At 35.7% G+C, this 14,065-nt stretch overlaps 1 protein-coding gene across 1 annotated transcript; it reads left to right on the top strand.

Annotated features, from left to right (window-relative positions):
* The first annotated feature begins 976 nt into the window (after positions 1-976).
* On the top strand, positions 977-7,618 carry LOC100795156 (serine/threonine protein phosphatase 2A 57 kDa regulatory subunit B' theta isoform). The gene is made up of 3 exons (XM_003524437.5): positions 977-1,325; positions 1,672-3,202; positions 6,736-7,618. The coding sequence occupies exons 2-3, from the start codon at positions 1,982-1,984 to the stop codon at positions 7,117-7,119; spliced, it is 1,605 nt and encodes a 534-aa protein (XP_003524485.1). The 5' UTR covers positions 977-1,325; positions 1,672-1,981; the 3' UTR covers positions 7,120-7,618.
* Positions 7,619-14,065: the final 6,447 nt, after the last annotated feature.

Here is a 14,065-nt window from a genome sequence, read left to right as displayed (position 1 = left end):
AATCTATCTCGTGAACACCCTTGGTATTTATAGGCCTTCTTCAATAAGTGTCCATTGTCTTTAAAAGATGAATTTCTTTACTCGATCTCACGTATGAAGATTGTGGTCATTGGAGTATTTAATGTTTGCATTAAATGCACATACTCCTTCATGCTAGAAACCACTTCTGAGTTTTTGTGTTGATCACTTTGGTAGAAAATCACTTGCTTTAAGTTAGAACAAGTTTTTCACCAGCAGCGCATGTCTTTTGATGGTGTTTGACAACTTTCAAATCTTAAATTTCATTTATTCTTCATAGGATTTGACAGATCCTAAGAAAATGTGTCAAATCATGACATGTCTTTTCTATCGTCTGATAATACATACACAAATGTATGAGACATAGTTTGAGATCGCATAAGACACAACTTTTGACATTTGTATGTATTTACTTTGTATTTAGGTGCATCTAATCAAAATAATTAAGAGTAATAATTTTTTCTTCAAGACTTAAATGTCTTTTGACTTGACAATGTTATATTATATTCATATCATGCAAAATAAATTCTTGCTTTTGGCTATGTTGGACAAACTAACAGAAAAACTAGCTTATTAAATTTAAATGTTTGCTAAAACTAAATGTTGAAGTAACTAAAAAAATATAAAGATATAAAAATAATAAAATCATGATTTATTTAAATAGGACAACTAGAAAATTGGACAACAATGGTAAAATAAAAATAGAAGAAAATATAAAAAGTTAAAAACTAACGTTTCAAACAAGTTTTTCAGCTAATAAAAAAAGCTAAAAACTAGGTGAAATGCTTTTATTAGAATAAAAAAACTTCTTAGATGATAAATTAAAAAATATAAAAAAAGAAAGAAAAGTAAAAAAGAGTAAAAATGAGAAAGGAAAATATTAGCAACATAAACAAGAACATTCATTTTTATTTGTTTTTCTTTTTCCGGCTACCAAAACCATAATTACAACTACAACTTGAGCCAGTGGCCAGTGATTGCTTTGCTTCTTCTCACTTTATTCTCTCTCTCTCTCTTTTTCTCTCTCTTTGCCCTTTGAAAGATGCACTTCACTTCTCTCTTTTGGCAAAGACCAGCATCCTTAATTCTTCAAAATTCTTTTACTATGTAACACCCCCCCCCCCCCCCCCCCCCCGGAAAAAAAAACCTTTGCTTTTTCTCTCTTCCTCTGCACCCATCCCGAATTTTGATTGTTAAGGTTGTTCCACATCGTGTTCCACTCAACACTTTTCAGCGAAAATTCCATCCGGGGTTTTTGTGGATCCGACCCAGATCCTGTTTCTCTCTGATCCAGCTATATTGTTAAGGTATGCCCTTTTCTTCTTACTGTAGTTGAATGAACAAGTCAAAGTTTCTCTCTTAATACTTATGGTGTTATGTTATTTTACACAATTTCATAATTAATTGGTTGGTATCAATTGACGAGGGAATTTCCAATTTCTTAATTTATTTATTTTCGTTTTTTTTAATTTGGGGTATTTGTTTGTTTCTTGGTATAACTGCAAGAGTTGGTATAACTGCGAGCGTTGTTTTATTTATTTATTTATGGTAGGAGAGGGAGGGGGTTACTTTGTTTGATTCCTGTTATTTTTTTAATAATATATTTGGGATTTAGGGGTAATTTCGAGTTTTTGTGGTGTGTTTGTGTTTCAGATTTGTCATAATAAGAAGCACCATGGATGTTGATGTTGATAAGGAGTTTTTTGCTGAATCCTCTGGCTGTCTACAATTAGTGTTTTTTGTTGATAAATATAGCATAGATGATACTATCTTATGATGGCTAAGACAGAAGTGATGTTGAAGAGAGGTTATTGTTTCATTGGATGTTGTCTCTATCAGGGATTCAGTTAGTGCACTTGCTTGGCTAAGTTGCTAATTGAGGTTGCTGCTTTGTATGATTTGAAGAGTTTCAGTAAGGAGTGTGTTCTGACATAAAAAACTTTTGTTGAGCCAATTTTAAGCTATGATCAAGCAGATATTGAATAGGCTCCCTCGGAAGCCCTCCAAATCGGGGGAAAGTCGTGAAGGAGGGGCAATATTGACTCCCTCTTCAACTCCTTCGACAAGTGCAAGGAGCAGTGATGCTGCAGGCTATCACTATGCAAATGCAACTGCCTCACCTCTTTCAGGCACTGCTGATTCGGTTCCTGGATTAAATCATGGTGACAGGATTGTCCAAGCTATGAACTCAAAACTGAATCTGAATGGGAGTTTTCCAGTTATGGCCTATGAAGCCTTGCCAAGTTTTCGTGATGTTCCAAACCCAGAGAAGCAGAATTTGTTTATAAGAAAGCTGCAAATGTGCTGTGTTCTATTTGACTTCACTGACCCTACAAAGAACATCAAAGAAAAGGAAATTAAGCGACAAACACTAGTAGAACTTGTGGATTATGTTTCGTCTGCTAATGGGAAGTTTACAGATGTTATGATGCAAGAAATTGTAAAAATGGTGTCTATAAATTTGTTCCGGACATTTATTTCTCCTCCGCGAGAGAATAAAGTTCTAGAAGCATTTGACGTGGATGAGGAAGAGCCTTCCATGGATCCTGCCTGGCCTTACTTGCAAATTGTGTATGAACTGCTTCTAAGGTTCGTCATGTCAACCGAGACTGATGCGAAGTTGGCAAAAAGGTATATTGATCATTCATTTGTTCTGAGACTGTTAGACCTTTTTGATTCAGAGGATCCCAGGGAACGGGATTACTTGAAGACAGTTCTTCATCGTGTTTATGGGAAATTTATGGTGCACCGACCATTCATCAGAAAAGCAATCAACAATATATTCTACCGCTTCATTTTTGAAACTGAGAAACACAATGGGATTGCAGAACTCTTGGAAATTTTGGGAAGTATAATCAATGGATTTGCTTTGCCACTGAAAGAAGAGCACAAGCTGTTTCTTGTGCGAGCTCTTATTCCTCTTCATAAACCAAAATGCATACCAATGTACCATCAGCAGTTATCTTACTGCATCACACAGTTTGTGGAAAAAGATTGCAAGCTTGCAGATACTGTTATACGGGGATTATTAAAATACTGGCCCATTACGAATAGTTCTAAGGAGGTTATGTTCATAGGGGAGCTAGAGGAAGTCTTGGAAGCAACTCAACCTGCAGAGTTCCAAAGATGCATGGTACCCTTGTTCCGCCAAATAAGTTGTTGCTTGAGCAGTTCGCATTTCCAGGTTTGGTAACTACAGTAATTTCCATCTGTTTCCACTTTCTCTTTGTTTTCTGTGATAATTTCTCAACCCTCAAAATAGATGAAATGACACCTATATTTGCTTCTTGGTTGGTGTCTGATTTTTGACATAGGGTGGTAGAAATTTGGTGAAGAAAACCATTTTCCATATGCAAATAATATCCTAGTGCATGTTTGGTTCGGATTGTTTTTGGAGAAATAATCTGTTTTTCTTTTCTTTTTTGAAGCTTTCTCGGAAAGTGGACAAAAATAAGTATTTGTTTTTTTAAAATAAGCAAAATCAAACACACCTATTTTTTGTTTTTTGTTTTTTTTTTTAATGTTTAGACATGAAACATGAGCTTCACGAGACAAATTATAATGTCACTGAAGATAATTTAATATTTGGATTACTATCACTAGTATAAGGAGCAGTTACAAATACATTTTGACAGTTTTTTTAAATGTGTTTATAATACACTTTCTCACTTTTAATTCATAATATGACCTTTGATTTTCACTTTTGTGAACTTTACTTTTGAAAATTGATGGAGGATATTGGTTAATGTGGCTTACTTTTGCTCTTTCCGATATTTTATGGTTTTCTCTTACACTTTTTTGTTTTTGTTTTATTCATGGATTTTCAGAAGGGTAAAATATGGTTTTGGTCCCTCTATGATGTTCAAAGTTCAATTTTAGTCCCCCTAATTTTTTGTCCGTTTCCCGTCCCTCTAATTTAATTTTGAAGTGTAACACTTTTGGTCCTCAAAATGCTTTATAGAGGGATGAAATGTGGTTTGGATAACGCTGGAGGGACCAAAAATAGTGCATTTCAAAATTAGAAGGGCTAAAAACGGATAAAAAAATTTAGAGGGACTAAAACCAAACTTAGAAAATTTTAGAGGGACAAAAACATATTTTACCCTTTTCAGAATGCTTGAACAGAATTTTGGTAAAAGATTTGTGGTCTGCTATTTCTCTGACAATTTATTGTCTGAGACTGCCATGATGGGGGCTATTTTGGTAATCTGTTACTGAACGGTGTAATTGTGTTAATTTTTTGTGGGGCGATTGTTGGGAATCCATGTAGACTGCACTGGAAACTCAACTCAGTGAAAATGTTGTGGTCTGGGCTACTGAAAAGATGGTAAACGTATTGCATTCACCAATATAATAAAACTTCCTAGATGTTAAGCAGTCAACTTAGAATGCATTTATTATATCGACTAGTGGAAAGACAAGTGTTGTTGTGCCTGTCTGCATTTTTTATCATTTGGTAAAATGAGAAGAATGAGAACAATTAATTTATAACATATTCCTACTTCAGAAAGGAAAATAAAATTGGAGAGTGATAAACACCCAAGCACTTGGGGAACCCTCTTCTAAAAGCTGTGTTAAGGGGGGAGAACCAACCACTTAATTACTCCACCGAGCATCCCATTATCCCAGAGTTCCATGCTACTCAATGTGGGGCTTAGGCACCCTGTAATACTCAAGTCCCTATTATAGCTTTTCCCTTGAGAGCTAATTGTACTTTACAATGCTTCACTAAGCCTTTTTTTATCAGCCCTTCCGAGACACTAGCAACCAGCTCTGATACCAATTGAAAGCACCCAAGTACTTGGGGAACCCTCCCTTGAAAGCTAGCTATCAAGGGGGGAGAACCAAGCCACTTAAGTACTCTACCAAGCATCCTATAATACTACTCAATGCGGGATTCAGCACCTCAAAATACCCATGTCTCCTTATTAGTGAGTGTGCTTAAACTAAAGCAAATAAAATTTAAAATTACTACCTTTTTCCCCTGTACATGTCTTCAGAGGAGAGTGGAAGGAGGTTGTCCCAATGGACAAATCATGTCTGAGCAATGACTAGCGATTTTTAACTCATTTTATTATTGAAATTAGAAAAATAGCTACTGCTTGGGACCCTCTCCTTTGGTCTTGTGTTCCTTTTACTACATCATCTTAAAATAGTTTTGAAGATTTTAAGCAATTGTTGAGACAAAAGGTTGGAATTTGCTTTATTAATAGGATAATAGAACTTCCCTAATTTTGGGGCTTTGACAAATGGACCCCTGAATGTTTTGTTTTGGTTATCAGACCGCTCTTATATCTTAAATAATGTCTCCATAGCTAGTCTGTGTTCTTGCTAGATGGTCAAGTTTAACATATTGGTTTCTGAGTTGTCATACCCCAGTTTCCTTTTATTTCTTTTGTATTTTTTTAAAAAAAATTATCTACACTTGAAAGTCTATGTTTATATTTATATTTATCTTGTTAAAGTACATGACTGGGCAGGTTTGCAACTAGGATCTCGAGTGTTGGAAAATTCTAATACCTTTTCTGTTCAAATTTTAGTTTGGATACTTGTTAAACCATAAGTTATTTTCAAGAGTAAAACTATGATTTTTTTTTTTAAGTTGAACATTTTATGTAATCAAGTATGAGTCTTGAACATGAGAGTTGGAAACATCATTTGGTAACAAGATATTTTTGGATTAAAATTTCTATGAAATTCAAAGAGTGGTAAATATTGTGCCCTTTTTGTAGATAACCTAAATGGTTGGGCCTATTAATTCTGCAAACCACAAAGATTGCACCAAATTCTCTCTCTCTCTCTCTCTCTCTCTCTCTTACACACCCATGTGCACACAATTTTTCACTCTCCTCTTCTGCAATAGCTTAGATTTTGGATTCTTTCCTTGGCCAAGGGACCATAATTTATGGAGTTTCTATTATTGTTCTCTTGTTAATAATGGTATAAAGATTGGTATTAGGAAGCTTTTTCAAGATATATGATTACATCGCCATGAATGATATTCTCAAGAATACTATGACTAGGAATGTTATTTCTAGATAAATTTAAAAACATATTTGTTTAGAATTTAATGTTTTTGGGAATATTTTTCAAAGAGTTTGTGTATGCAATGACAGTGTAAAAAGTTTTTGCACTATCATCCATTTATAAACTATTATGTATGGTAAATTTGCTAACTTTTACAATAACTACCTTAAAAGTCATACCAATGATGATTTTTGATAGGTTAATAGTGTAAAACTTTTTACACTAACAGGGCATAGAAATTGAACTCTTTCAAAATGTAAATGATAGTAGAAAAGAGTGGAAATAGAAGTTGATAGTTAAGGTTATAAAGAAACTTCAATATTCCTTTGGAAAAGTAACACACCCAACCGTCACTATGGGAAGAAAAACCAACCAAGCTAAGCAAGGATGTTACTTTCCTGGGAATCAAAATCAACACACATTGGGAATATTATGGCTTGTACCAAACTTAAGAATGTCATATTCCCAAATTTACTCAAGTAATTTTACTATTAGACACTGTTGTGAATGTTTTTCCCAAAAACTAGGAATGTTCCCATTTATAGAGTTGGCTTCATTGTTCTTGGTAGGATTACTTAATAACAACACATATTACTGACATTGTGATGCATTGTTCTGAATAGTGGATACTCTTACCATCATTTTACTCCTATGCTCTTTCATATGATCTGTTTGCTTCTTAATTTGTAGGTAGCAGAGAGGGCTTTGTTCTTATGGAATAATGATCACATTGAGACCTTAATCAAGCAGAACCACAAAATTATACTTCCCATTGTCTTGCCTGCTCTGGAGCATAATGCCCGAAACCACTGGAACCAGGCTGTCCAGAGCTTGACAATAAACGTTCGCAAGATATTCGTGGACACTGACCCTGAATTCTATGAAGAGTGCATGATCAAAGTTCGGGAAAATGAAGCGCAAGAGAAGGATATGAAGTCAAAGCGCGAGGCCAGATGGAAGCGTTTGGAAGAAATGGGAGGCATGAAAGCTACAACCAACGAAGCAGTTCTAGTTTCTCCCAGAACTGCTTCTCATACCCCTTCTGGCAAGGCAAGTAGAGCTCAGTTGGAGTGATCATTGATTTTTGGCATTGCAGAGTTGAAAAGCATTGCATTATGCTGCATAAGAATACAAGGGGTGGTGATAATGAGTTGCTTTTTGTTGGTTGCATTGGCTACATGATAAAATTCATGGCCAAAAAATGTGGGGTACAAAATAGCTCCAATTTGGTTTTACAAGCATGGAATGAATGTATATATATTGGATTGCATGGACAAGAATGGTTGCCTCAAGCCACAGTTTATTTGGGAATTTTCCTTCTAAAGGCGACCTTTGCAGTTTGATGTTGTGGAAAAATCTTAATTGCTCGAGTTCAACGGTTTATCTGCTTTCATACTTTAACTTTGATGGAAGCATGCTACATTTTTTCTTGCCAATGTTTAGTGTTAATCTTGGTTCCTTTGTGTAGGTGAGATGGTTGTTTAAGGAAATTGAGCAATTAGAGCTTATCTTATATGAATTGCGGTCGACACTGTATTTTATATATATGATGAAAGAAAATTATTTTAGTGAATGTATTATTACTGATAAAAGTATTCAATGAATCTTTTTTTTTCTCTCTTTTTTGTCTTTTTAAATTCCAGATTGGCATGAAAAAGTTTTGTTCATGTAGCAATTTATTTTCTTAGAAAATTGTCAAGCAAGTTCATGTTTGGTAAAAAATTTTTTGGAAAATCTAACATGCACCTATTAAGAATTCTTAGTGCAAGGCATTGGTCATTTTGTCATCAACTTCTTTTCCCTTGCATGTACTTTTTTTTTTTTTAGGTAATCGTGTTTTGTCAGACACTAAATGATAGATAGATATTTTTTCTAGCAGAAATTTGAATTTTGGTTTATCATATTACGAAAAACTAGTCTCTTTTACTATACTCAACTCTTGTTGATTGCTGTCAATCTTAAATTAAACTTTACCTGCATTATTGAATACTCAACTCTTGTTGATTGCTGTCAATCTTAAATTAAACTTTACCTGCATTATTGAATGAATAAAAATTGGCCTGATTAATCCAATTCTTAACAATCATTCTTGTTAGAAATCTTCAAGCTTGGTATGTTTTAGGAGTGCTTCCAGATTTGATTGGTAATCATCCAATCCAATCCCTTAGGTTTTTTTCTTTTTAAAAATTATCATGTAATTTATTTTGTTCGAAACTTTAAATCAATCAATCCAATCGAATTTGATATGGTTTGGATTGGACCATTTTTTGATTTTAATTATTTTTATTTTTTTTATAAAATGTGAAATAAATGATAAAATATATAATAACTATAGTAAAAATTAATTTAAAATATCAAATATTTTATTTACATGTCATTTATGACTATATTTATACATTTATGACTATAATTTCCAATTCTTAACAATTATTCTTGATAGAAATCTTCAAGTTTGGTATGTTTTAGGAGTGTTTCCAGATTGGATCGGTAATCATCCAATCCAATCCCTTAGGTTTTTTTTTATAAAAAAATTATCATGTAATTTGTTTTGTTTGAAACTTTAAATCAATCCATTCCAATCCAATTTGATATGGTTTGGATTGGATCATTTTTTGATTTTAATCATTTTTATTTTTTTTGATAAAATATGAAATAAATGATAAAATATATAATAACTATAATAAAAATTAATTTAAAATATCAAATATTTTATTTACATGTCATTTATGACTATATTTATACATTTTAACTCAAATAGTTAGTAAAAAAATAATTGTCAATTGAATATATTTTTTATAAATATATATAAGTTAATGATAAATTTATAAATATATAAGTAATAAAAATATAAACATGAGTGATATTATCAAATTATGAATAAAAATATATACATATTTACAAGTTTGGTTTGGATTGAATTGGACCACATCGGTTTTGAAAATTAAATCCGATATTCAATCCAATCAAATAAAAAATTTTAGTTTTTCAAATTTTTTATCCATTTGATTTTTTATTGGACTGATTTTTTCAGTTTTCATTGGATTGGTTAATGAATACTCCTTAAGAGTATATTTGTAGTTTTTTTTTTGTTGAAGAGAGAGAGAGAGAGAGATTGAAATAGGAAATAGTCTTATAAAGAGAATCAACTTGAATTAAGCAATCTCTAGTTAAAATGGGTAATTAACTTTTTTAAAAGTGGAAATATTGGTTATGTTCGATAAGATATTTCAGTTAGTTTTTAGTTTTTTTATCAGTTAAAAAACTTGTTTGATTGTTCGATAAATGTATTGTCTGGGGTCCAAAAAATGGAAGTGGCAAGCAACGTGACACTCTAATACACACGTCAGCTCTCCATGTCAGCCTTGACGCAGGAGCATGTAGACATCGTCCTTAGCAGTCGATGGGTTATCTATAAAAACCTTGATATTTGAATGTTAATGATAATGTTATAACTCCTTTATGAGGTGACAGATACTTAGTTATCTATAAGATACACATTATCTTTAAGTCACAACTTATCAACTAACTATTATCTACAAGTTAGGAATTATCTACAAGGGTTGTTACATTACTATAACTATCTCAATAAACAAGGACCCGAAGCTCCCATCTCACTCTATAAATACCAGGTTCTATCTCACCCTTTTCATTCCATTCTCACCTAACTCATGTACTTACTCGAGCGTCAGATTCTTTTGTTTTGCAGGTTCCCCCTCTTGTCCTCCTAACAAAAGGTACCCATAGTCTGACGTACGAGATCATGGAGCCCACCTTGGCCACATTCACCCTGACGTTGATCAACTCCAAATTTTGTTAAGTACATTTGACGCCTACTGTGGGGCCGCGGTAAAACTTACCCCATGACCTCTTTCACCAATGGTTAGCACACGATATGGCCTCAGACGCAAGACACCTCTAGAGAGCTCCAATCCTCCCCCAACAACCATGACAAACACTAACACTCTCTAGCAACTCAAGACACATATTGCGGAGATGGAGCGACGCTATGAGAAGGAACTCATAAAGCTGAAGGCTGACCACAACCAGTTGAAGGCTCATGTGAGACGCCCTTAGGGCAACGAGCACTTTGCCCTCACAATGCATGAACGTACTCAAGGGGAATCACACCCCTGACACACCATCAACATCCAAGATGATCCTAGTCTCTCTCACATACACCACCATGAAGGGCGGACGACGACCCATCGACACCCTTTTGTTGATCGTATCATGGAGGCCGATCTACCCTTAGGTTGGAAACCGCTCAACCTAGAGCATTATGATGGAACTACCGATCCAGATGAACATCTGGATGCATTCCTCACCTAGGAAAATCTCTACACCAATGACGATGTAATTTTGTGTCACGTTTTCCCAACGTCCCTCAAAGGGGAAACATTGGCATGGTATAGAGGACTCCCTCCAAGGTCCATTGACAGCTTCGACACCCTTGTCGAACACTTCAACTCTCAGTATGCAACTAGCTGGTCACACCGCATAACTTCCGTTGCTTTGGCCAGTTTGCGACAAGCAGATGATGAATCACTTCAAAAGTTCATGGACAAATTTGGACAAATTGCTGTCTAGATTCAAAATCTCAACCCAAAAGTAGAATTACACTCCATGTTCTTCACCCTACGGCTTGGTAAGTTTGCGGACGATCTATGGAAAAAAACCTCCTAGTAGCATGGACGAGCCAAAGGCTACATCCAAATGGAGGAGATGCAACAGTTCATAAATGAGGTCCAATAGGCTAGAAGAAGTGAGACTAAAGAGAAGGAAGCACCAGGATCGACTCACACAAGTTGGACAAACGACACAAGCTGGACAAGCGCCAACCTCTCCCAAGGGGACCCATGTATGAGTGATACACACCCCTGACTGCCAATTGAACCATTATTCTTGAAGAAGCCTTCAACACGGAGGTACCCATAAAGCTACCTCCGCCACTTCCTCCTAGACCCGAGTTAGACAAAACCAAACACTACAAATACCGTCGCAGTTATGGTTATTACACATAAGATTGGTGGGCCCTAAAAGACAAAATAGAAGAGCTCATACAGGCTGGGTATCTAGCCCAATTCGTGAAGGGGCCTCACAATCACTCAGCAGGTGAAGGACATCAAGAGGACCAACACAGAGATCACAATACCAATAGAAGAAGGGATAAAGAAGAAGATAGAAGGATATAAAGACATCATCAGCAAAGATGTGAACAACAACCTCAACAAGAATAGGAAAACAAACCCGCCCAACAAATCAGAGGTGTAATCAATACCATTGCAGGTGGATATCCCTATGGAGGGTTGTCTAATCAGTCCCAAATCGACATCTCCATGTCATCTAGGATATCGACATCAACTGTGTCGATATACGATCACTATGAAGTCTCCTTCCCATAACCTTCACCGAAAGAGACTTCAAGGGCATCAACCCTGTCAACCAGGACGATCCCATGGTTGTTTCCATCGTGATCACCAATTTCATGGTATCTAAGGTCCTCATTGACCAAGGCAGCTCTATGAACATCCTTTAATTAAAAACATTCCAGAGGCTCAAAGTCTCACCTGATACAGTCCAGCCACACTCTCGACCACTCCTTGGCTTTGTTGGAGAAAGAGTTGAGACCAGAGGTTACGTAGACCTAACGAACACTTTTGGTCAAGGCCAGCTCTCAAGGAGCTTCACCGTCAGGTATTTAATTATTGATGCAGATACCTCCTACTTTTTGCTTTGATTGACAGGAAAACGTTGAATGAACATTGTCTCCACGCCACATCTCAAGATGAAATTCCCAACCTTGATAGAAGAGATCGTGACTGTCAAGGCAGACCAAAAGCAGGCTCGACAGTGCTATGCTAAAAGCTTGAAAGTGGCTCCCTATCCTCCCACTAGAGAGCCAAGCAGGCCTCATCTCACAACTGGTGGTAGCAGTCAAGTCATGAGTGTCAACAAAGGGTCTTCAATCCGAATCTTGATTGTCTACAAAGCAAGTCTGGGAGGTCATGATGGTGTATTCGATGTGGATTCGCATGATGACACTGTTAACAAAGGTCCAAAGCCTATTGAAGAACTTGCCAAGCTGCAGCTCGAATCCAAACCCGGGAAATGTACACAGCTCAACAGAGACCTTACTAGCCATGAGTATAGACGCATAGTCGATGTCCTACATAGGAACATAGACCTATTCACATGGTAGCCATCTGGCATACTGGGTATTCACCGTAGCATAATACACAAGCTGGCCATTTGTCCTCAGGCCAAACCAATGTCATAGAAGAAGAGGAAGATGGGAAATGAGCGACGCAAGAAAGTTAGAAAGAAGGTGGACAAGCTACTCAAGGCCCATTTTATCAAAGAAGTCATGCACTCTACCTGGCTAGTCAATGTTGTCATGGTCAAAAAAGCCAACGATCAATGGCGAATGTGCATCGACTACACTGATCTCAACAAGGCTGTTGGATCGAGTGGCCTCAGAATAATTAAGAAGGGGGGGTTGAATTAATTATTCCTAAAACTTTACCAATTAAAAATTACTCTTTTAAGGCTTTTACTTTTGTTGTTAAGAGAATGAGGAGTAGAAGAGAAACTTAACAGAAAGTAAAAGCAAAAATTAAATGCACAACGGAAAGTAAAAGAGTAGGGAAGAAGGAAACAAACACACAAGAGTTTTTATACTGGTTCGACAACAACCCGTGCCTACATCCAGTCCCCAAGTGACCTGCGGTCCTTGAGATTTATTTCAACCTTGTAAAAATCCATTTACAAGCAAAGATCCATAAGGGATGTACCCTCCCTTGTTCTCTTTGAAACCTAGTGAATGTACCCTCCACTAGAACTGATCCACCAGAGATGTACCCTCTCTTGTTCTCAGTCAAACCCAAGTAGATGTACCCTCTACTTCTACCACAAAGGATGTACCCTCCAATGTGTTAAGACAAATATCTCAGGCTGTTAAACCTTTGATACTTTGTGAATGGGGATACAAAAGAATTCTCAGGCGGTTAAACCTTTGAACGCTTTTGTATTAGGGAATGGGAATAGTCAAAAGAATTCTCAGACTGTGTCGTGTTGAATTCTTTGACAAGGGAGAAGGGAGACACAAAAGAATTCAGGCGGTTAGTCCTTTGTTCTTTTGGAAAAGGGAGAAGAGAGACACAAAAAGAATTCAGGCGGTTAGTCCTTGGCGAATTCTTTTTGGCATAGGGAGAAGAGAAAGAAAAGGATGAATGGCACAAGTTTTCAAGGTTTAGAAAACCAGAAAACTTCAGAAAGCTTTTGGTACAAGAAGAAGAAGAAGTTCAAAGAGATTCAAAGAGATTAAAGGCTTGTAAAGGATTGTATAAGATTGATTGGAAAAGTAAAACAAAGCCTTGCATTTATAGACTCTTCATGTCTGGTCAAGAAGGCCATTCAGAAGAGTTATAACTTTTAGAAAAACTTAAAGCCCATTTGAAAAAGTCAAAACCTTTTTGAAGAGTTACATCTTTTGATTTTTCAGAAACAGTCACTGGTAATCGATTACCAAATAAGTGTAATCCATTACACAAAGCTTTTGAGTGAAAGGATGTGACTCTTCACATTTAAATTTGAATTTCAACGTTCAAGAGCACTAGTAATTGATTACCAAAACATTGTAATCGATTACAGCCTTTTGAAAATAATTGGAACGTTGTAAATTCAGTTTGAAAACTTTTTCAAACTCATTTTGCTACTGGTAATCGATTACAACAATATGGTAATCGATTACCAGAGAGTAAAAACTCTTTGGTAAAGGTTTTGTCAAAAACTCATGTGCTATTCAAAGTTTTGAAAAAACTTTTTAATACTTATCTTGATTGAGTCTTTTCTTCATTCTTGAATCTTGATCTTGATTCTTGAGATCTTGAATCTTGATTCTTGATTCTAGGCTTTCTTCTTGAGTCTTGAATTCTTCTTAATTCTTGAACTCTTGACTTGTTCTTGATTCACTTGAGATGTTCTTTGATTCACTTGAGTTGTTCTTTGATCTTTGAGCTTT

The sequence above is a fragment of the Glycine max genome, chromosome 5 (genome assembly GCF_000004515.6).
Source record: "Glycine max cultivar Williams 82 chromosome 5, Glycine_max_v4.0, whole genome shotgun sequence".
Taxonomy (NCBI): domain Eukaryota; kingdom Viridiplantae; phylum Streptophyta; class Magnoliopsida; order Fabales; family Fabaceae; genus Glycine; species Glycine max.
This window is presented reverse-complemented; position numbering and strand designations above follow the sequence as displayed.

Coding starts and splice junctions, on each gene's coding strand:
- LOC100795156 (XM_003524437.5), top strand. CDS start 1,982: ATGATCAAGCAGATATTGAATAGGCTCCCTCGGAAGCCCTCCAAATCG. Junction 3,203..6,735: donor TGAGCAGTTCGCATTTCCAG/GTTTGGTAACTA, acceptor CTTAATTTGTAG/GTAGCAGAGAGGGCTTTGTT.